The sequence below is a fragment of the Furipterus horrens genome, unplaced genomic scaffold (genome assembly GCF_987537825.1).
Source record: "Furipterus horrens unplaced genomic scaffold, mFurHor1.1.pri manual_scaffold_7, whole genome shotgun sequence".
NCBI classification, from domain to species: domain Eukaryota; kingdom Metazoa; phylum Chordata; class Mammalia; order Chiroptera; family Furipteridae; genus Furipterus; species Furipterus horrens.
In genome coordinates, this window is record NW_028327177.1 from 117551823 (window position 1) to 117577339 (window position 25517).

The following is a 25517-nucleotide window of genomic DNA, read 5'->3' on the forward strand; positions in this document are numbered from 1 at the left end:
TTCTCTCTTGCATCGATGTTTTCCTCTCTCTTCCTCCCGCCCTTCCCCTCTCTCTAAAAATATTTAAGTAAGATATTTTTTTAAAAAAGCAGTGCTGACTGCTATGGTTCAGTGAGATGGGTATCATGCCATAAAGCATAAGGTCACCAGTTCGATTCCCTGTCAGGGCACATGCCTGGGTTGTGGGTAAGGTCGCCAATTGGGGGCATGCAAGAGACAACAAACTGAGGTTTCTCTGGCACATAGATGTTTCTCTCCTTCTCTTTCTCCCTCCTTTCCTCTCTCCCTAAAAACAAATAAACGAAATCTTTAAAAAAGAAAAAAAGCAGAGCATGGGAAAATATATTTAGAAAATGCTGCTTTTGATCTGTGGTTGGTTAAATCCATAGATGCAAAACCTGGGGTTACAGAGGACTGACTGTATATTTATTGGGAAAAAAGCTACATTTAAGTATACCCACACAGTTCGAACCCATGTTATTCAAAGATCAACTGTATATCTAAAATATTCTTATTTCTGCTTGTAATCAATAAGTCTTGCAGATGTAAATACATGTGCTCAAGTTCCAAACACACTTAAAAGATTTTCAATAACTACATCAGGTGTTTTTATTTAAATTAATTTAAATTAAACACAATTAAGAATTCATTTTCTCAGTTACATTAGCCACATTTGACTAGAGACTATCATACTGCACAACACTGGCTTAGACCGATAAGGACTAACTTTTTAACAGTTTAACTGTTCTAGATAGAAACCTAATATGCCATCTACATTACTGTCTAAAGAAAAAAAACGAAGTTTAGATTTTTATGGTAGTTCAGAGTCAATATTATCAATAAACACTGTTTAGACTGTTGCATAGTAAAATAACATTAGAAGCATTAGAAGCTAATGGCCACAGTTGACTATACTTCTGAATGGCTCACTAGTTCTCTTTTATTTGTCTCTTCCCTCAAAACACATATACACCTCTCTAATAATTTTATCACAATATTAACCCTGGCTTGAGGGCAGCAATATATTTTCTTATGAAACAAAGTATATGAACTTCATAGGTGCCACTTTCTTCATTATTCAGAAACTTTTCACATACATTAGGCTTCCATATAGATTTCAAAAGCTGAAGTTAACAAAAGTTGGCTAGCTGTCAGCATATTACTTCATTTCTTTAGGTTCCTTCATTCTACTAATGAAAATAAAACTGATTATAAAAGGTTAAGATCAAGATGTTTAAGGCTAAAGAAACTTGATTTTCAAAGAAAAGGAAGAGCCCTGACCACTGTGGCTCAGTTGGTTGGACGCTGTCCTGCGAAGGGTCACCTGTGATTTCCAGTCTGGGCACATGCACAAGCCTGGGTTGCAGGTTCCGTCTCTAGTCAGGGCATGTTTGAGAGGCAACTAAGTAATGTTTCTCTCTCATATCAATGTTTCTCTCGCTCCCTTTCTTTCTCCCTCAATTCCTGTCTCTATAAAATGAATATTTTTTTTTAAAGGAAAGGTAGAGTGATATCAGCAATATGGCAGAATAGGAAGCCGACTGAAAAACTGATCCATTAACAGTACACGGACCAATTTCCTTTATGAGAAATTCAGAAACTAGCCAAGAGACTTCTACACTCTGAGAGTGTGCCAAATCAGCCACATGGAGGCTGCAGTAAAATCTGCTATATGTCCTACCTCTGACATAGTGCCACACAATCAGCAAGAAATCCCCAACAAGCTTCTCCTCAGGGAGGCAAGTAAAGGACTAACTAGATCATACACCTAACATTCCAATTGGGTGGGAGTAGGGGCCACTGCAGGAAGAGCTGGCTTCTGTCTTTCCTGTCTCTGAGTATGGGATTCAACATACTCTAGATGCCTGGTGACTGCAGACAACATAGACGGCAGCCTGGTCTACCACGCGAGTTATTCACCGTAGCCCCTCCTCACAACTTAGTGCAGAGCAAGAGGATCCTAGTTTTTTCCCTTGGGACAGAGAGAGTTGGACCATATGTCCAACATTCCAATTTTTGGTGTAGGCTATCCAAAGGAATGGCTTCTATCTCACCTGTCTCAGAGCACTGATGGGGCCTGACACACTCTAGATGCTTGAGGTCCACTTAGAACAAAGACAACATTTGAACTAGCCCACAAGGACTCCCCATAGCCTCCCACTCCCCAGCTCAGCACAGAACAAGCAGCAGCAAAAGCCCATATCCCAGCTTCCACCTGGGGAGGAAAATAATTGGACTAAGTGTCCAATGTTCCAGCTTTCCCAATGGTTGCCAGAGAGACTGGCTTCTGTCTCACTTGACTCAGTGCTGATGAAATCCAACATATTGTAGGTGCCTTGAAGTCACTAAGAACAAAGTTGATGAATTGGATTACTACAAAGGTTTGAGTGGGTTCCAGAATCTATGGCCACACTAACTGGTTAAGAGTCTTCCCCTATACTAGCCCAGTCCATGATGACTAGATAAGGTGGCTGTTTTTCTAATGTACAGATATCAATACAATGAGTTAAGGAAATGAAGAAATTAGGAAACATGACCCAAACAAAATAAGAAAATATAGCTCCTGTAACTGACCCACGTGGAAAAGAGATAAATAAATTACCTGGCAGAGAATTCAAAATAATAGTAATAAAAATGCTCACTGAGATCAGGAGAATGACACATGAACAAAGTAAAAATTTCAACATAGAAAAATATTTTAAACAACCCAACAGAAATCTTGAGCTGAAGAATAACTGTACAAAAAAATTAAATAAAAGCTTCAACATCAGAGTAGATCAATACAAGAATCAGTGAATTCAAAGAGAGATTATTTGAAAGTATCCAGTCACAAAAATTAAAAAATAAAATAAAATAAAATCATAAAGAAAAGTTTAAGGGACTTATGAGACACCACCAAGCAAACCAATATACACATGATAGGAGTCACAGTATAAGATTGAGAGAAGGTCCAGAAAGTTTATTCAAAGAAATAATGGACAAAAACTTCCCAAATCTAGGGAAGGGAATGGATATCGAGATCCAGGAAGCCAAATAGATTCCCAAAAATATGAACCCAAAGAAATTCACACCAAAACACATTAAAATCAAATTGAATGAATGAATGCCAGTCCTTCTCAAATGCTTCCAAAAATTGAGAAGGAAGAAACCTTCCAAACTCATTTATAAAGCCAGAATAGCCCTGATACCAAATCCCGATAAAGACACTACAAGAAAGGAATATTACTAGTGAATATTTCTGATGAACATAGATGCAAAACTCAACAAAATACTAGCAAAAACAAATTCAATAGCACATTAAAAGGATCATGCACAATGACCAAGTGGGACTTAAATCCTGGAATGCAACCATGATTCATCATACAAAAATCAAGTAATGTGCCATGGCCAGGTGGCTCAGTTGGAGTGTCATCCTGTGCACCAATGGGCTGCAGTTTCAATCCTGGTCAAGGTACACATGGGAAGCAAGTGATGGATGTTTTGATGCTTCTCTTTCTCTCTCTCTCTCTCTCCCTCTCTCTCTCTCTCTCTTTGATGTTTGTCTGTCTCTTTGTCACGGTCTGTCTCTCTCCCCTCCTTCCCACTTACCTTCCCCTCCTCTCTCTAAAATCAATAAACAGATCCTTGGGTGAGGATAAGAAAACAGGTAAGGTGACACAAGACATTAACAGAAGGAAGGATAAAAATGAAAAAATTACATGATCATCTCAGGAGACACAGAAAAAATTTTTGAAAAAATTCTTTTCATCACAAAAACTTGCAGCAAACTAGGAACCGAAGGAAATTACCTTATCATAATACAAGTCATATATAAAAAGCCCACAAATTCAATGATGAAAGATTGAAAGTTTTCCTCTAAGATCAGGAACATGTCAAGTATACTCACTCTCATTACTTCTTTCTGGCATGCTACTGGAATTCCCAGATCATTTAGACAAGAAAAAGAAATAAATGAATCCAAATCAGAAAGGAAGAAGTAAAATTATTTCTCTCTGCAGATGACATGATCTTATGTAGAAAACCCTTAAGACTACACACACACACACACACACATTAGGATAAATTAATTCAGTAAAGGTGCAGAATACAAAAATCAACAAAAATCAGTTGTGTTTCTATACTCTAATAATTAACTATGTGAAAAGAAAATTTAGAAAGCCTCATTTGCAATAGCATCATAAACAATAAAATACTTAGGAATAAATTTAATTAAGAAGGTAAAAATGTGTACAGGAAAAGTTACAAAACACAGATAAAAGAAATTTAAAATGACATAAATCAGTAGAAAGATGTCCTGTGTTCACAGACTGAAAGACAAAGTATTGTCTAAAAAGGAGGGAAAGATGGAGCACAGGGGAGTAACTGGGGGAAAAATAAAAGAGTAATAAATTAAGGAAGATCACACAGATGCTGGGAAAAAAATGTGGGGATCCAGAAAAAAGATGGAAAAATTATCTTGAGCTATAAAGAAAAGATCTTTGTACTCAGAAATGGTGGAGGGTTGATGTGGGTCAATTAGTTGGTGGAAGAGAATGGATAAAGTTGAAAAGGAGTAGGAGTATTTAGCAGTTGAAAATAATGGGTTGTGGGACCTAGGCTGGATAATAACAAAAGTGCAGAAGTGAAGGTAGTTTTAGTACCATGGGACAAGTTAAGAGGGCATGGTCATTAGTTATGTGGTTAAGCCAAATGGACAGAATCATTGGTGTGGAGGTTGTTAAATTGTGAAGTACGATGTTCAAAATGTCATCTAAAAAGAAATGAAATCACCTAGATGACTGAGACAGATGTAGAAATGGGGAGTTTGACTTGACAGGCAAGAGCTACGAGAAACAGAAGGCTCAACCTAGATAAGATGGCATATGCCTCAAAAGAAGGAAGGTTTTTATAGGTAGACTAGTAAGTGGAGGACGAGAAAAATGCTGACTCCACTCTCCTCCCAACACACACATGCACTGAGCACACACACGGAGTGAATCAGAATGAGAGAAAGACATTCCTAAGATATATCAAGGAACAGTTACCACTTGAGAAGACTTCTGGAGAAACATGTACTTATGAAAACAATGAGTTTCCATTAATACAAGAGGTGGAATAGGCTTTCTAGGAAGAGTGTAGATTCAAGTTATACATGAGAACTTAAGGTCTAAATCAATATTCAAATGACCGTGTTGAGAGTTGAGTTTGGAAACAATTATGTCCTTTCAAAAGTATGCAAGCAAAAAGTGTTAAACTAAGTGTAACAATGCACGTAGTTTTCTAAAATTTACCAATTATGCCAAAAGTAGGGAAAAGGGGAGGAAAAAACTACTTTGTTGTCAAGTATGTAGTACTATATTTAAGCAATATTTTTCAAAGTTAGATTATTTTCTACAAAATTTTGATTACTTTAAGAAGTAGACTGAAATTAAGCAAAAGTATTCATCATTCAGACTGGATTGAAGTCCAGACCAAAATAGTTTTTTTTATGTTGTGTTACTTACAAAATATTCCATTTGATCTGTCTGTTATTAGTATAATTTTTGGCTGGGATTTATGTTAACTACCCAGATCTCTGCCAAGTGACTTATATGCTACCTGGCCCAGGATAAACACACTTCTGAAATATAACTACATTATTAATTGCATAATTAACAACCTTTCAGCAACTTAGGCCCAAACTAGGCTCAAAGACAACTTAAGCTGAATATTACAAATTAGCAGAATTTTTATTTTAAACAGGTTGGATTTATGCCTTCCTTTTAAAAAGATTGGGGAAAGGTTATTTCCAATTCATTCTGGTTTCTACAATGTGGTGACAATAGAGTAATGTAGTCTCAAATTACTGCACTTAAAGATTGAAGGGAGAAAATTCTCAATTTAGAAGTAAGTTGCTATGGTTACCCAATGTTTACCTTTATAAGCAATAATTACATGAGATGTCCAAGGAATTCCCGCAAGTGCAGTAAGATCAGTAGCTGAAGTGTATGCTAGTTATTTCACACACAATATAAGACTACACATTCCAAGTCAATTTCAAAGTAGTTATCATTTGAGAAATACTAAAAAAAATGATTCACATCTTTCTAAGCTGTAGAAGGGTAGAGACAAAAATACTGAATTAACTATTTTAAAATTCAAATGACCCAGACAGAACATTTTTTCATATTTGTGTCGCCTTTATTAAAGAATGCCATATAAAATTATCAAATTTTATCAGCTTCTAGTATTGAAATAAGGGAAAAGTGTTTTTAATGTATTTCAGGTATGGAATTTGTTTGCATAAAGATTTTAATGCCCTTGATAAACTTATAAAAAGCCATGGTTATAACAATGTTACTTCAGAGTAAAACAGTATCAATTCCCTTAGATGTAGCCAATTTTTAAGTTCTTAAAAGAAAAGAAGGGGCCCCTGTCAGAGTTAAAAACTAGCTCATTATCGACTGAGTAGTTAAATCTGTTATTCATTACTATAACCATATTTTTGTATGTTTTGTTCACAATCAGAACATTCAGTACTGGAAGAATACCTATAAAACTTTTGACCTCGATATAATTTTAATGTGATTTTTAAACTATAAGGCTCATCATTACATCATAATTGGACTTCCACAAAGTGTCTACTTTTCTGCATTATAGACTATAAATGTTTGTTTTGTACTACCAGGGCTATCCTAAATGAAAATAAAATAGCATGTTACACTCAACTGACTTAAACAATAAAGACACATTATAAATAACAAGCGAAATAAGGTGGCTCTAAGATGATTGATTCAATGCTATCACATAGGACACCTAGGATCCTTCCAGCTTTTCTGTCAGATTCAGCACAGCCTTAAGGACAATTCCCTTCATAGTCACAAGATACCTGTTAAACTTCAAGGCATCATATCAGACACATATTGTGCAGTAGAAGGGGGACATTCCCTGACATGTGACCAGAGTTGGTCCACATGCCCCTTTCTAATCAAATAACTGTTAGGCAGAGTAGGATTACTGTGATGAGCTTATATTATTAGGGATTTCTCCAAGTCCCTAACAGAGGTGGGTATCCAAACAAAACTGGGGGCCTGCAAGAAAGGAAGCAAGTTATGGCCAATGAACACACAACAATGTATGTTACGTACAATACGGAAAAATTAAATCTTGGCATTTTATTTCAATAGTTTAATTTTCCCATTATGATTTAATCACAATACATTAGTACTGAGCAATATCCTGAGGACTCTAGAGATCTATTTTTATTTTTATTTATTTTAAATATTTTATTGTATTTTTTCCATTACCACTTATCCCTCTTCCACCTCCATCCAGTGCCCCCTCTAGCAATCACCACATTGTTGTCTTTGTCCATGATATTTATTTTTAAGAGGGGAAAAATATCACTAATTAGTAATTTATCTTAAAACAGATGAAAGGCAATCATTTGACAAATGTCACTGACAAAAGAGATTAGTATACCTTAGACTATGAAATAATAACATTACACTTTAATTTTGACCAATTAAAATGAAGGCTTTATCTCAAAAATGTTTCCTATTAACCTCACTTTTCCCCTCTAGGAAAAGTAAGGCTAATGACAAGACATAGGTCAAATCGCATCTACCGTACTGAGATGAGAACACATTCAAAGAGGGTAGCCAAGATGAGGATGGATCTAAAAACCATGTCTTAAGTGTCAATGAAGTAGAAAGCATTTTGTCTGTAAAGGAGTCAGGTAGAATATGGAAGCTACAAAATATCTGAAGTGCTGTCATTGTGAAGAGACACCAAATTGCATAGTTCTAGAGACAAGAATTAGGATCAATGAACAGTAACAAGCAGAAGGATAAAATCTGGTTCAATTAAGACAGTCCTTTTATCTAGCATTATTTTATTTGATGATGGAACAAGTTTGGCTGCTCATACGGGGCAGAGAGGAACATCCCAGCTAACCTTAATACCTGACGGTTCTATGGACTTTATATGTAGTCAGCTATAACAACATGCCTGCATAGTTTTTAACCCTAATTTCACACATGAAGTTCACATGACTAAGAAGTGGAGAAAACTGGATTCTAATCCAGATCTATCTGTCTCCAAAGCTGGCTCTTCCCCCACTTCACACACCTAAGAGAGTTAAATTAGCAGTTCTTAAAGAAGCATATGGGATTTCTGAGTTGGTGAAAACAGTATCATCTGATTGGAAGTCCTTTTCAAAATTAAGATGCCAGAAATGAAAAGCATTACTTCATTTGTAGGAGTACTTCCTACTTTAAGAATGCTTTCACATCTATTCTCACAAAAATGCTCTATGGTGAGTAAGCTGGGAGGTATGACCTCTTGGTATTCTACCTCAGAGAGAAAGAGGACAACAACGATGAATTCCTTCCATTTCTTTCCGGTTTACCTCCAAACGTATTTGTTTGTATTTTCAACTTTCCACCTCTGATCTTTCATTCATTCAGTGCTTATTTTTATTAAGCATGTTTTAACATGCCAGGTACCAAATCTCAATGACTTACAATCTGATGGGAAGAGCTTGTACTCTCAGAGGAAAAAGTTTGTTAAAAAATATTTCCATCTTCTTACAGATACTTATCAATTCTAATTCCTTTCTCATATCACTTTCATTTATCCCTCACTGCTGTCTCTGTTCCTTCCCCTTGGCCTACAGAAAACTTCTCTTCCTCCCTACCAAGCTACTACTCAATTTTTTCTTGCTTCACCCTCCTGCATGCAATCTGACTTCCATACCACCACTCCAATTGAAATTGCTCTTCAAGTCACCAGTAATTATCTACTGCTAAATCTTCATTTTTCTCAACTACTCTACAACACTGGATACCAATGATCTTTACTAAACTCTTTTGCTACCTCCATAAAAATTTCACCTATTTTCCCCAACCTTCTTTTTCTAGCCCCTTTCACTTGGCTTTCCTTCCACTGCCTGCCTGTACTTTAATACTGGCTTTCCTTTCAGCTCATGTTTTTTCCTCCTGGTCTACAATGTCTTCCTGGACAATCTCTTCTAGTTCTATAATATCAGCCATTACCTGTGTGATACTTTCAAGTCTTCATTTCAGTCCTAACCCTGAGACTCAGTTTCCAAATGCTCGGTGAGCCATTTTACCTGCATATTCTGTATTATCTCAGATTCAGCATGTCAAAATTCAATTTATCATCTCTAGTGCACTCCCCCAAAGTGTTCTTTTTCTGAAAATTCCTAGTTTGGTTAATAGTAATGGCACCACCAATACACAATAATCCAGAACATAAAGATAATTATCTGAAAGCCTGATCTTACTTCATCTCCCCATTTTAGTCAGTCACCCAGTTACAGGCATTTTACCAAAAATCTTCCTGAATATTCTTCTCTCATAGTGACCTAGTTCAGACATACTTCAGTCCTCACATGAGTTATCAAAATCACCTCCTAACTGGTCTCTTAACCCTTGGTTCTCCTTTCTATCTATCTGTTCGTCTGTCTGTCTATCTAGCAATTCATCCAACCATCCTGGTAGCAGACACAGGTTCTTTTTACAAGAACCACTTCCTTTATGGAGTACATCTGATCCAGACATACACAAGAGACCCAGGACTGGCCAGAGTTCCACCTACCTACTCCTAGCCACACATCTAGGTCAGGGAAGAACGTATGATCAAAGCCTTCCTCAGGACTTTACTTTCCTGCCAAGTAAGTCCTAGAGGGACTATTTATTTATTTATTTATTTATTTATTTATTTATTTATTTATTTATTATTTTTTTGTTGCTCTTACTTTTTTTTTCCATTTTTAAAATTGTTCTATTACAGTTCTTCCATCTTTCCCCCATTGCTCTCCCCTGCCCCGCCTACCTCCCTCCCCTCTCCCAGTCAGTCCCCATCCTTAGTCCATGTCCACGGTTCATTTACATTAGTTCCTTGACTAGACCCTAGAGGGATTAAATGACAAAAGTTTATATTCCAATAAGTAATGAATTAGGAACAAAACTTGAACACTTCAGAGATGAGGACCCATTGTTAAGCAACAGACCTGTGAAGCCAAAGCTATTTAACCTACAGCTCTAGAGAACCTAGTAGGTGGGCATTTAATGTAAAACAATGCTGTTGAGAATTTAAGTTTGCTAGGTTACAACAGCCTCTAAATTCATGCCTCAAAAACTATCAAACAGGCCCTAACAGGTATGGCTCAGTTGGTTAGTAGTCCCTCAAAGTGAGAGGCTGCCAGTTTGATTCCTGGTCAAAGCTTGCACATGGGTTGCAGGTTTGGTCATCGGTTGGGGTGCGTACAAGAGGCAGTTGATCAATGTTTCTCACCTTCACTTTTTCCCTCCCTTCCCCTCTCTGTAAAAATAAATAAATAAATAAATAAATAAATAAATATATGTGTGTGTGTGTATATATATATATTTTTTCTTTTTCTTTTAGAAAACAAACTATCATATAGCTAGTGAAGAGCAGACTAAAAGATGTAATTTAAAATGCTTATTTGGCCCTGGCTGGGTGGCTCAATGGATTGCGTGCCAGCCTATGAACCAAAGGATTGCTGGTTCGATTCCCAGTCAGGGCACATGCCTGGGTTGCGGGCCAGGTCTCCAGTTGGGGGCACACTAGAGGCAACCACAGATTGATGTTTCTCTCCCTCTTCTCCTCTCTCCCTTACCCTCTCTCTAAAAATAAAATCTTTTTAAAAAAATAACTTTTTTATATAAATAATTCTTCAAAGAACAGAAAAGGAAATGACACTAGATTGAAGGTAGAAGGCCTCAGAAAAGCTGATGTTCCAGAGTCCATACTTATGATGTCCATTAAAATATAAGTGCATGATTTATTACATTTGATTATTATTTTCTTGAGCTGGGATCTCCACAACCTTGTTTACAATCCCAAATAAACTCTACAGACCTAAGTATTTAATTCACCCAAGCATGATACCTATCAAAAAGCCACTTGGTAACTAACAAAAAAGAATATGAATATTTGTGAAATAAAAGGCTTGGATGAAAGGAGTTTCTCCTACTGGTTAGGAGAGAGAAAGATGATCAAGAATAACTTTAAAAGTCTGAGTTATCTTTATTTTTTTCCCTAACATTACCAATTAAGAACTTGTATTTTATTTAGATGCCATTTAAATTACAGTACCGCCTCTTAAAAAAATCAAAGCATCTACAATGTTTCTAACATGGTAGATTAAAGACTAGGTTAGAATATAGTCAGGTATATAGCTTGTAACCATTTCATATACAAAAATTTGTCTTTTTAAAAATGATTACTGGTAATTACTGTATAATATATCCAAATGATGGTTATGCTTCACTAGTTTTAATTTGCTCATCTATGTGACCAACTATACACCTCTATCTTAATTTCATTGTTCTTTATGATGAATTTTTAAATGATTCCTTATGTAAATTTAGAAAGTTTGCAGAAACCAATGCAAAAGCACCACCCAGTGGTAAAAGATGAAAATTACAACTTATACAGCGATTACACAGCAAAAGTAGTTGAATTTGTGACTACTTGGTCTCCAAGATATATTTCCAGGAAAGAAAAAAATAAATAGGCAAAATGATATTGACAGTGTCTGTTATTTGTTACCATCTTCCCAATCAAATCTTATTCTTACTATCTGAAGTTCAACATTTCTTTTTCTTACATGCCTACCCATTAACCAAATGCTGGACTGAATTAGAAGTGTTTTAAGATTCATCCAAAGCCTTAACTGAGCCAGAGATCAGAAAGGTTTACAAAGAAGAGAATCAAGTGTATGTGTATGTATGTGTTGGGGATGAATGTCCAATGGAATTCTAGTCAGTAAGAGCCATTCATGGTAACAACAAATGAGAGGCATCATATTTCTTTTTCCTTTTTTAAAATCTGGTAGGCAATCCTGAAAGGCCCGGTAAAGATTCACAATTGGTTAATTCACAAAGAATTCGGAATTTCTAAAGAGAATATCAATCTTTAATGACCGAAATTATTCTAATTTGAAGAACAAAACCTAATAATGTTTTTCTAGTAATCTGCTCCCCTCCTACCAGTAGAGAGATGCATAAATATCCTTCAGCTCTCAAATTAACAGCTTTCTAATCACCTCCTCTTCTTTAAAAAATTTTTAATTTAACTAACAACAAATTATAACAAAAAACCAATAAAGGTGGTTTTTTGTTTTGAAACAACTTTGCATCAAGCCTACTTAGCATCAAGTGGTATTACCATATGGATAATAAAATACTTAACAAGAAGCACACCAAGTTGCGGCCTGGTAATGGTAAAGAAACCATTTACTGGATTATAGTTTCTTCCTTTCCAAAGAATCCTTAAATATGCTTGAATTTCAAAAAAGCCTAACAATGCCAGTGATATCAAACTAGCTTATATTGTCTTCACTGTCTTGAGTCTTCCACCTATAAGTTTTATGAGACTTTTCTAACTATTTTCACTAAAACACAGGAGTCACTGACATAACTAAGGTTCCCCAATGATTACTGGATGCCTAATCATAATGTTTACAGTATGTACCCCAAACATGTAACATGTAAGAGAATTAGCTATGAGCAAAGTGATGCACACAGCTGGACAAGAGATCAATGAAAACATTAGTAATTTATTAGTTTTTCAGGATAAAATAAAACTATTTGCAGTACCATTATTTTCAGCTATTTAATATTCTCTTCTCCAGGCTATAACATAGCGATTTTTAAGCCCCCTCCACTGAAAATTTAATTATTAAGTAAGTTGCTATATTAAGTTTTCCAGGAATATTAATAAGGCCTACTACAGTGTCTACAACAAAGATTTTGGCTGATACTAAGTATTTTTCACATACACATACACATGTACAAAAGCAAAGTTTAAGTTACAAGGAGGCATAAATAGCAACAAACTAATAAATTACAAGAGCTGCCTATATTACTGCACAGAGACCACCAGAAAATAACCTACCATAATAGGAATCCCCATACTATTTTCCTCTGGTGGAAGCAGTAGTTGTATTGTTTCAATTCCACTCTCAGGCCTGCAGTAGAAAACAGATATCAAAAGCAAGAATATGCTGACACTAGAAAAGAAGGACTATGTTATAAAAGTAACTAGTACCTCAAAACACTGAATGATTAGATAATATTAAAAATCTTACTAATTCAGAACTTGGTTTTTAACCCTTCTATCAAGAAAACATTATTAATCTGTATAACAAGATAAGAGTTTTTTAAAGGTTTTCTTTATACATGAACCAATCCTTATTGTACTCTCAAAAGACGCAAAAGTAGGGTATGAGTCTTAGAATTGCTAGCAAAAAGACATGCTCATTAAAAAAACAAAAGAACTATTCAATTATATTTATTATAACGATCAAATAATTTCATGGGGGCGTCTTAATCTAAGAAACTATGAAGTATAAAACATTCAATCTACATAATTTCTGGATATTTAAAACATTCTTTTTAGAAATATATAAATTTAAGAAATCACAACATGTTGCAAAGAGAAACACTGTTAATTATTTTGTAATATATGCAGTGATGACATAGTAACTTGTTTCTCCTCATATTTCTCCACTTAACAATGTGGACTTTTACCCATGTCCTTAAATATTTCTCGAAAACGCTTTCAATGATTACATATATAACATTACATTTAAAAGTAATATGTTATTGTATTTAACCAATTTCCTAAGATTAAACATTTGGGTTGCTTCAATTTTTCAATTCTTTTTTTTTTTAATCTTCACCTAAGGATATGTTTATTGATTTGAGAGAGAGAGAGAAAGAGAGGGAGGGAGGGACAGAGGGAAACAGCGATATGAGAGAGAAACATCAGTTGGTTGCCTCCTGTAGTCACGCTGGCTGGGGATCAGACCCGTAACCTATGTATGTGACCTGACCAGGAACTGAATCCGCCACCTTCTGGTGTATGGGACAATACTCCAACAGCCTGAGTCACCTAGCCAGGGTTTTGTTTGTTTGTTTTAATTCTTACATGATAATTTTTACAGGATCTTATGCCAAAATGGCTTGTCTTCAAATAAATAAAATCAGGACTAAAATATTCTGGAAACATTAATTCTTAGGTGTAATGGCCTAGTAAGAACGAATGTCAGAATTAAGCTCCCTGTATAAAAGTATGCTGTCAACCACATTTCTTATTAGTCTGAAAGAATCATCAGTCTAACATGCCTTTCCAGCATGTTAGAAGAGAGTAACCATCCTGTCCACTCTGGTGGATAGCTGTAGGTAAGGTTAGCTACAGTTCTAAACATATGAAATTTGTTATTCTCCTTTTGCCAAGACTCATTATGAAAAAATCAACCTCATAAAAAAATGTTAAAGGGCCATTACTACCATATTAATCTAACAGAAATAGTAATATTATTAATATGCCATTTGGTGGCAGCAAATACAAAAGAAAGCAAATTTGCCAAGCACTTCTATTTATTGTATTATTACCAATACAAAGTTATTCTCCCTCTAAGAGTTTCAAATGAAAAATGATGCTTAATAGGTTTTAATAGTTATAGTTTAATCTTACATTAATAATCAAGTTCAAAACAGTATCATGAGCAAATTCCTAAAAAACTCATTGAAAATAATAGCCTTGTTACTATATCATTTACAATTAAATTTAAAATGTCTCAAAAACTGTGTGATCTTGACATTTATCAAAAAATATAATTGCAATAGCTTTCATTTGTACTAATATATATATACACAAGGGTGGGCAAAAGTAGGTTAATAATAATACAATTAATAAATAAAATACACAAAAATAAACTTTCATGTACTCACAACTGCAAACCTATTTTTGCCCACCTATGTGTATCATGGAAAAATTACATCTTCTTACTCTAACCAAATCTAGCTAGCCTAGTTTCCCACCCTATGAATAACTTATTCAATAATCATTTATTAATAATGAGTTATGTGCTAAGTGCAGCACTGAACAAAAGAAAGAATTTGTAGCTTCATGAGGCTCACACAAAATCTCTTAAATATTCCTTTTTCCAGACTTGGAATAAGGGGTAGTAAAAGATCTGCTTGAAAACCTGAGTATTATATAAATATATATGATACAAAAATATTACAGTTTCCCTCCATATATAATTTACAAGGAAAAACACTACACAAAAAAATTAGAGAAAAATACAAGGTTTTTTTTTTTTTTTTTTGTATTATAATTGCCTTAATGACTTTTCTCTTCTATTGAAATACCAAGTTGTTTCAAAAGCAAAAATATTTGGTGCCTTTAATTTACTACTGTTTATTCAACCCCCCTAAAATACTAAGGGACTAAAATATTTGAATTACATCAAACTAAAAAATATACACAGAGTATATTTTCACATAGAATTATCACACAATAAAGTATGTCAATCTCCTTACTTATTTATAGAAGTCATTGCTAAAGTGTCTCATAGTCCAACACATAAAAAAGCAGGTGTTAGGATCACAAGTGAATGCAAACTGAAACTAAATTTGTGCATATATTGAAAGATTAACCATGTAATTAAGCACATCTAAATACTGTAAAAACCCAGTCTTCCACAGCGAGAAGGGGATGTATCCCATTTACATCAGCATATCCAGTCTAAGGCTTTGCTTATTAACATACAACAGTAAGGAACAATGGCATGCACGAACATTTCTCATACTGATGATTGGATCTTTTCAGCAGAAAAAAAATCTTTCATTTTGTTTTTGTTTTTGTCAACAAGATACAAGATTTTACAGGTTAAAAATTAACACTGATAATTTCATATGGTCCCACCTAATATCAATTATTCATGACTTAAGTTCCTTGAGGGTAGGCACCATTTCTTATTCCACTCAAAATACCCATCTTCCAGTAAGGGACAAAGATAAGTAAAAAGTAAACTGCCAACCAGTACAGTAAGTACTTTGATAAAGTTCGTGTGTGCATGTGCGTGAGAGAGACCCAGGTATGAAAACACATATAATGCATTAGAAATCACAAGATATACTAGTCAATGATGAATGATATCAGGGAAACCGGAAGCTACCTGGAGAAAAAAAATTTAAATAAAATTCCTTAGCCCAGTGATCAATATACTGAGATGTATGTGTTTAAAGAAATATAAAAGCACTAGGAAACTGATAACTGATTTCTCCCTAAGATGAAAATCAAGGCAGAGATGGTCTGCTCTCAGCACTCTCCTATTCAATATCATACCGCGAGTCTTATAGTGCTATACAAAATAGCAGGCAGACAATTTGGAAAAAGAAATAAAACTGACTGTGTTAGCACACATGACTATGTATAAAGTCTCATGAAATCTCCAAAAAAGTTCCCAGAACTAAGTAAACTTAGCAAAATCATAAAATATAATTATATTTCAACATATACCAAGGTTTGGAAATCAAAGTTAAAAGCAGCAGCATTTACAATAGCACCCTCAAAATTGAATTACTAAGATATAAATTTAACAAAATGCGTGCAGAATCTCTATGCTATAAACTATAAAATATTGATAAAGGAAATCAAAGACCTAAATAAAAGGGAGATACCACATTCACGGACCGAAAGACTCAATATTGTTACAATGTCCAATTTTCCTCCTTTAATCTACAGACTCAATGCAAAACCAATCAAAGTCTCAGAGAATTTGTAGAAATGAATACGCTAATTCAAAAATTTACATGTAAAAACAAGGAACCTAAAGGGCCGAAATAATTTTTAAAAAGAATTAAGTTGGAGGATTCAGACTCCTAGAAAGTTACAGTCATCAAGAGTATAACAATGAAAAGAAGAATAGACATACAGATCTGATCGAATGGAACAGAGTCCAGAAATAGATCCACATATACATTCATGGTCAACTGATTTTTTACAAAAGTGCAAATGCAATTCAACAGATAAAAAAAAAAAAAATCTGTTCAACAAAATAGTCTGGAATAACTGGATAATTGTTGGCAAACAAAACAAAACGAACAATTAAAAAAACACACACATTTAGATCTCCATCTAATATTATATACAATAAAGAACTCAAAATGGGCCACAGACCTAGATTAGATGTAAAACTTAAACTAAAACAATACTCAGAGAAAATATAGGAGAAAATCTTTGTTACCTTAAATAAGCAAAGATTTCTTAGAGATAGTATCAAAAGTACAATTCATAGATAAAAATACTGATTTATTTAAATTCATCAAAATAAACAATTTTCTGCTCTTTGAAAGACATCATTGAGAATGAAAATACAAGCCACAGATTGAGAGAAAATACTTGCAAATTAGATGCCTGACAAAGGATTTATATCCATAATAAATAAAGAATTCATATAATTAAATAGAAAAGCCCAATTTTTTTAAATGAACAAAAGATAAACAGTTTGACACTTAACCAAAGACATACAGACATAAAGATACACAGACATTAATCATTAGAAAGATGTACATTAAAACACAATGAGATGTTATTACACACCTAACTAGAATGGATTTTTTATAAAAACTGCTAATACTGAATGCTGGAGAGAATGCAATTAAAATTCTCATACATTACTGGTAGGAAAGCAAAATGGTAAATCCCTTCTAAAAACAACTTTCAGTTGTTTATAGTTATTCACACATTAATGTAAAACCTAATAATCTTACTCCTAGGTATTAATCCAATAAAATAATAAGTCATACCAAAAAAATCTGTACATGAACATTTATACTGGCTTAATTCATAATCTCCAAAACCTGAAAATAACCCGAACACCCCTCAAATAGAGAATGGAAAAATGTACTGTGGTAAATCTTATAATAGAACACTATTCAGTTAATAGAAAGGAACCAATCAATGACTAAACAGACAAAAACATGGACAAATCTTAAATATCGTACATTATGCCAAATGAAAGGCTACATACTGAATGATTCTATTTCCTATGACCTTCTGCAAAAGGCAAAATATTAAGAACAGCAAAGAAATAAGCAGTTGTTAGGATATGGGGACCAGAAAAGGGTATAAATACAAAGGGGCACAAGGAACTTTTAGGGGTGATGGAAGTGTTCTGTATCTTGATTGTGGTGGTCACTACATGGCTGCATGCATTTGTAAAAGCTCACAAAACTGTACACTAAGAAGAATACATTTTACTATATCTAAATTATACCTTAGTTAAAAAAGAAAAAGTAATAAACATATTAGAAGAAGCCAAACAAGAATTTTTAAAACATAATCTCATAACAGGAAAGCAGAAACTGAGAAAACATAAAATTTAGAAGACATAAAAATTTAAAAATTTAACCATTTAAAAATAGTAGATTTCTACATTGAAAAGTATAACCACAAAGTGAGGAGGGATTTCCAGTCAAGATGGAGGTGTAGGCAGACACACTTCACCTCCTTGTACAACCATAAGAGGGATCACAACTACTTCAGAACAAAAACACCCAGAACTGCCAGAAATCAAACTGTATGGAAGTCCGACAAACAAGGATATAAAGAAGACATATTCACCAGACGGGGAACACATGAACCCAGAAGATACGCCAACCCACCCACTCTGGGAACCACCACCAGGGCAGCAGCTGGAGACACTCCAATTGCATACGTGAAGTGGGTGAAGTCACTGGAAGTGGGGTGAGTGCCAGGCAAGCCTCCACAAGTCAGGAAGCAGCGGTATTGTCACCTCTCCAATCACCCCCCCACACACACAGTCATGAAACGGTGAAGCGGGTTGCCCCATCCTGACGAATACCCAAGGGTCTGCCCCATACAACTTAACAGGTGCACTAAACAGGGAGTCAAAGCTCCTCTACCTAGTACACAGAAACAAACACAGGGAGGCTGCCAGATTGAGGGGACAAAGAAATATGGCCCAAATGAAGGAACAGAACAGAACTCCATAAAAAGGGCTAAGCAAAGTGGAGATAGTCAACCTATTAGACGAAGAGTTCAAAACAATGGTGATCAGGATGCTTAGAGATCTCACTGAATACGGCAAAAGCATAAAGGAAGAAATGAAGGCTACACGACATGAAATAAAGAAAAATCCACAGGAAAGCAACAGTGAAGGGAAGGAAGCTGGGAATCAAATCAATGATTTGGAATAAAGGGAGAAAGAAACATTCGACCAGAACAAAATGAAGAAACAATAATTTAAAAATATGAAGAGAGTATAAGAAGACTGGGATATCTCCAAAAGTGCAACATCCAGATCATGGGGATGTCAGAAGGAGAAGAGGAAGAGCAAGAAATTGAAAACTTATTTGAAAAAATAATAGAAGAAAACTTCCCTAATTTGGTGAAGGAAATAGACATTCAAGTCCAGAAAGCACAGAGTCCCAAACAAGTTGGACCTGAAGAGGACCACACCAAGACACATCATAATTAAAATGCCAAAGGTTAAAGATAATCTTAAAAGCAGCAAGAGAAAGACAGAGAGTTACCTACAAAGGAGTTCCCATAATACTATCAGTTTATTTCTCAAAAGAAACTTTGTAGGCAAGAAGGGACTGGCAATAAGTATTCAAAGTGATGAAAAGCAAGGACCTACAACCAAGATGACTCTACCCAGCAAAGCTATCATTTAGATGGAAGAGCAGATAAAAGTGCTTCCCAGACAAGGTAAAGCTAAAGTTCAACATCACGAAGCCATTATTATATGAAATGTTAAAGGGACACATTTAAGAAAAAGATCATAACTATGAACAATAAAATGATGACAAACTCATAACTCTCAATAACTATCTAAAAAACAAAAACAAACTAAGCCAACAACTAGAACAGGAACAGAATCATAGATATGGAGATCACTTGGAGGGTTATCAGCTGGGAAGGGGATGAGGGATAATGGGGGGAAAGGTACAGAGATTAAGAAGCATAACTGGTAGCTACAACATAGACAGGGTAGGTACACAATAGACAGGTGGGTGTTAAGAATAGTATAGGAAATGGAGGAGCCAAAGAACTTAAATGCATGACCCATGGACATGAACTAAGGGGTGGGACTATTGTAGGGAAGGGGGGGTTCTGGGCAGAGGGGGACAAAGGGGTAAAAACTGTGGAAACTGTTAATAGCACAGTCAATAAAATATACTTAAAAATAAAAGAAAAAATATAACCACAAAGTGAAACAAATGATAATTATAAGAAAAGGGGAAACACAATTCACTAGAGAAAGAGGCAAAGAATGGAAACAAATAATTCATAGAAAAGAATCACAAATGTTTCTTAAATATATAGATATTCAATTTAATATGAGAAATTCAAATTAAAACTACATGGATATCCTATTGTTCATCTCTTAAACTGCAAAGATCAAGAAGTCTGAAACTGTGTAGGTCCTAGAGTGAATGAAGTTTTACTATAATCTCTGTGGGAGAGCAATTTGTCAATGTCTAGCAAAATTGTGAATGCATATATTTCTGATAGGGAAATATATTTCTAGATCTATTTTTAAGTGAAAAAGCAAATTAACATACAGTTTATACTATATGTTACCATTTGTTTAAGGAAGAGTGAAAAAAACATATTTGCATTTGCTTTTATTTGCATATAAAAACACTAAGGATATAAGGGAAACAAGGTTATTTATTTGGAGTGGGTTGCAAAAATTTTACTCCTGGGACACAAAGTGGGAGAAAGACTTCTCAGTTATAGCTTTAGCTGGTTGTGATTATTACATCATGTGAAGGTGGAAGAAAAATGGGAGAGGGAAGGAGAGGAATTTACCTTGATATATTTGCAAATGTTATATGTAGGTGTTACATGATAAAAATTTGACTGGTCTTTGTCCTGGGTACCTATTAGCTTCTAAGCCCTTGGAAGGTGTCTTTATTATTCACAGTTTGAGCCCTCAGAACCATAGCTGGGTTTATGCTAATGAGGTGACTCACAGTAGGCCCCTAGATTGTTCCAGATTGGGGCTGGCCAGGGGAGAAAGAACAATAATGTGATAAGAGGGTCAGGGCTGTAAGCCTTGTGATGTTAGCCTGACTACCTAAACTTCTGACCTCTGGGGAGAGTAGTGGGGCTAAAGACTGAGTTCAATCTCATGGCCACAACTCAACACATCTATAAATCCAATACCTATAAATTGAATCCCCAGTAAACCACCTTGACACTGAAATTGGTTGAGCATCAATATAGTAGGAGGGCGATGTGTCCAGAGGACATGGAAATTTTGAGTCTGGGACCCTCAGACCTCACCATGAGTCTCTCCTTTTTGGTGTTTCGATTTTCTGTTCTCTTGCTATAATAAGACGGTGATCATAAGTATACCACTTTCCTAAGTTCTGGGAGTCATTCTAGCAAATTATGGAACCTGAGTGGGGAGTGGGAATCCTAAAGTTTACAGCCAGTTGGTCAGAAGCATGAGTGGCCTGGGGACACTGGATCTGCAGCTGGTGTCTAAAGTGAGGAATCTCCGGGACGACCAAGCCCCTACTTGTGAAGTTTGCAGAACTGCACTATAGTAGGTGGTTCTTCACTTCATCTTTGTTTGTGTTAGCAAAAGAACAACTTAGGTATCAATAGGAAACTGGGTAAATAACAATAAAATACTAAGTAGCTGCACTCTTTAAGTACTGATGTAAAATAAAGATACTGGAGACAGAGGGCAAATAAAATGTGCAACAGTGGTTTAGTATACTACCCATTGTGTAAATGGGGAGTAATAGATATTCAGAGAATCATAAAATCTCTAGGGCTAAAGAAGAAAATAATAGTTCACTATAGTAAGGGAAACCAGATGATTGGGGAATGATGTGGCTAGAAGTGAAGGGACATTATACGCTTTCTCTTCCTTTTGAGTTGTAAACCTGCCTGTTAAAACTAAATTCAAAAATCTACACAGATGAATCAGATGCATACCAAAGGTGAGAATTACAGCAGTGATTCACTCAAAAAAAGAAAACAAAAAAGTGAAGTATACAAAGATAGATTCATTTTACTCTTGCCAGCCTGTTTTCCTTCAGCTCAAAGGTTGACAGACCAATTGAATTAAAAATTTCTGGGGGTGGAGCCTAGAAATCTGTACTTTTAAATAGTAATTCTCATTCAGAACCAAGATGTAGAACCACTGATGGGAAATGGTAACAATTTACAAAGCATTGTACTAGTCAACCTAAGTTGATATAATAAAAATATTCCCTGTCCTAACAAGCATAAGACAAATAATCAAGATATACTACTTTGTAAATGGAACATTAATTTGGTCACATAGTATTGCAGAGAAAATAATTAAAGAACAATCATCATTAGATGAAAGGATGAAGCAAGACTGACCATGCTGACAACATGTGCATAGATTAGTATCATCATCACTAAGAATGAACAACCCATCATGTGTACCCACCTGCTGTGAGATGATATAAATCTGTGTTGTATATGCAAATAGGTGTATATGCATATATCAATATATTAATCTATAATATGTTATGACACAGAAAAAGGTGATAGGTGGCTATATGTATGTAGACATTTGCTTATTATACTTGAAATATTCTTGGTTTAAAAAGGGAAGGGAGCCCTGGCAGGGTAGCTTAGTTGGTTAGAGCGTTGTCCCAATAAGCTGGGGTTGCAGGTTCCATCTCTGGTTAGGGCACATACAAGAAACATCCAATGAATACATAAATAAGTGAAATCAATGTTTCTCTCTGTCTCTGAAATTCAGTAAATAAAAAAAATTTTAAACTGAAAGGAATCTAATCCCATTTCTGAATCTACCAATTTACAGAAGAAAATAAGGTATAGAGGAACATGTTAAAGGACATCAAGAGGATACAATTATCCAAGCTAGTTAGTATGTGGGAAATGAATTTCATTAACAATACATAAATTTTTTTTTAAAGGGAGGGAGATACTGTTACATACTTAAAAAACCTATAATATGCAATGTTCAACCTTTGATAAGAATTATTCTAGCTAACTTTAAAGACGTCTGACACAAAGAAAATGTAATACATATTGATTTTGCTCAAAATACTCCAAAAACATTGAAGAATAGTGAAATGTTGATAACTGCTGAAATTGGATAACCAATTCACAGGGGTTCATTAATGTCTTCTCTGTGTGACAAAGTTTAAGAATTAAATTATATTTAAACTTTTTAATTAAAGAACATCAAGTAGTGATATTTCGAAAAAAGGAATGCAATATTAGATCGACATTTCCCTATGATTCTGCTCACATATAACACTATTTTAAAAAGAGAAGTTTAAAAAAGTTAAAAGTAATTAGGTTCAACTTAGGTCTAAACTTTATAGCAAAACATATACCTGCTAATTTATGGAATCTAGGATATTTGGTAGATCTAAAGCAGTTTCTCCAAGTCAGCACTACAAACATTTTAAGCCAAATAATTATTTGTTGTGGAGTCCTGTCTTCTCCATCATAGGATGTTTAGCAGCATCCCCAGTCTCTACCCACTAAACATGTCTGTAGCATTCCCCCTCTCCAAGTGGTAACAACCAGAAACATGTCCAGATATTGCCAAACCTAATCTATCCCTGACCTAAACTGTTAATGTTTTAGAATGGTAAGCTTACTATAAAAAGCAAAAGGAATGTAATAGTATATTCCTCAAAATCTTCCAAAAACAACTTGAGTAAGGCAGCACAAGACTAGCTATGATAAGCCAAGATATTCTTTCCACCTTAACATAACTTCCCACAACCATCCAAGATCTCAAATATTTGAATAAAGATTCAATCTTTTTTTTTAAAAAATGTAAATGTGTACATTTCCTTATATTTAAATACAACATGGTTAACAAATTAGGCTTTTCTGATGACTTATATGAAATATCCAGAACAGACAAATCCACTGAAGGCAGAACAATCAGTGGTTACTAAACACTGAGGGCAGGGGAAAACAGGGAGTAACTGCTTAATGAAAATGGGGTTTCCTTTTGGGGTGATGAAAATGTTCTGGAACTAGATAGTGCTAATATTGTGCAACACTGTTGATGTGCTTGGTGCCACTGAACTGTACACTTTAAAATCGTTAAGTTTATGTTATGTGAATTTTACATAAATGAAGAAAAAATAGGATGAGGTAGGTAGGTACTTATGTTGTTTTGCCAGTATATCGTCGTCGTCGTCGTCGTCGTCGTCGTCGTCGTCGTCGGCAGCCGTCTCGAGAGACGATGGTGTAGCTTCTTAAGAGTCTATCTGCACCGCCGAGAATGGCTGTGCAGTCCGACTCGGGAGTGACATGGTATCTGTCTCCTCCCGTGTTGAATCGACATCTTGTGATGACGCTGAAGCTACAGAGCCTGGGCAGGGTAATATGGAGGGTCTGCTGTTGCCCATGCAGCAGACCCCCCCCTCTCTTCGCAGCTGAAGGGTCCAAGGGAAAGACGGAGTCGATACAGCTTGGGTTCAGGTGCGCCGCAGGAGTTGCCGGTGTTGACTACAACGTCAAACCGCCTTAGGGACTCCGGCTCCGGATTTTGTGTCGGGGTTTACTCCCTTAGCCTTTCCCCTGAAGAGGTATGCCGCAAGGCAGCGGAGGTTTTTTGGAGTCAGAGTTTTCCTTCTCTGATGTGCCCTGACTGGAAGATCGAACCAGCGACACTTAGCTCGCAGGCCGACGCTCAATCCACTGAGCTAAACCAGCCAGGGCAATTTGCCAGTATATAGATCTGGGAAATACATAAAAGTCAGCTAAAAAAATATTGAATGTAATATTGGAAATGTTATCTACTCCTTTGAAAATTCAGATTACTTACATATTTAAAGTGCAGAATGGTAAATCAACTTGATGAAATACGATGCAACCATGAAAAATTATAATTAGGAAGATTATGTAGCAAATGGTAAAGCGCAACTGGAATGAAATGAAGCTGTTTGAACCCATATTATATATGGAAGCTCCATATTATTTAATGCATCCTTAAGAAACATGATTATGAGGAGTCATGTTAATACATGTAAAGCATCCAGTGCAATGTACTTTGCTAAAAGCAAAGGTTATAAAACTGCATATACTCTGTTTAGAATTATGTATTACTCATTCATTCCAAGAGTTACTGACTGCATTGCTACAATGTGTTAGGTTCTGGTAATAAAGAGATAGGGGAGCATTATTCTAAAGGAGTTATAATTTTAGTAAAGGAGACAAGCATACATACAATATGTTTATGATAAAAGGATATAGTACAATGATAACTAGGAAAGCCCAGGCCCGAAAAAAGTTACAAAGGAAATTTTATAAATACCTAATTAATGAAACACATTATACAGTCACAGAAGCACAACTAACCCCATCTAGTGAAGTAGTAGGGTGAATTGAGTGTGGGGTGCATGTGTGTTGTCAGGATGCACGTTTGTCAGGATGATGGTCTTTAAACAAGGATTTGTACAAAAAAAGGCAAAAGCCATTTTGTAATCAGGAGGACAGGATGCAAAGCTGGCTGAGATGCAAAACAATAGAAAGACACTAAAGGTAGAAATATAGATTGATGTAGCCTCTGTGGAGGGCAAGTGACAATAGCTAACAAAAGATCTCCAAAATATATCAATGGGGTGTGCGGGAAGATACAACAATCAAGTAAGCCATCTTGTGTGTGTCAACAGGGGGAGAAAAATGAGAACAGATTT

General features: G+C 35.3%; 1 protein-coding gene across 3 annotated transcripts in view; it reads right to left on the reverse strand.

Annotated features, from left to right (window-relative positions):
- Positions 1–25517, reverse strand: part of ANKRD28 (ankyrin repeat domain 28) — a 180851-nt gene that overhangs the window by 115550 nt on the left and 39784 nt on the right. For 2 of the 3 annotated variants that reach the window (XM_090284362.1, XM_090284363.1), the window contains one exon: positions 12907–12979. The exons of the other annotated variant lie outside the window; for it this stretch is intronic. In XM_090284362.1, the coding sequence (XP_090140488.1) occupies positions 12907–12924 (18 nt within the window). In that variant the 5' untranslated portion in view covers positions 12925–12979. The remainder of the gene's footprint in view (positions 1–12906; positions 12980–25517) is intronic. 3 annotated transcript variants of the gene reach the window in all.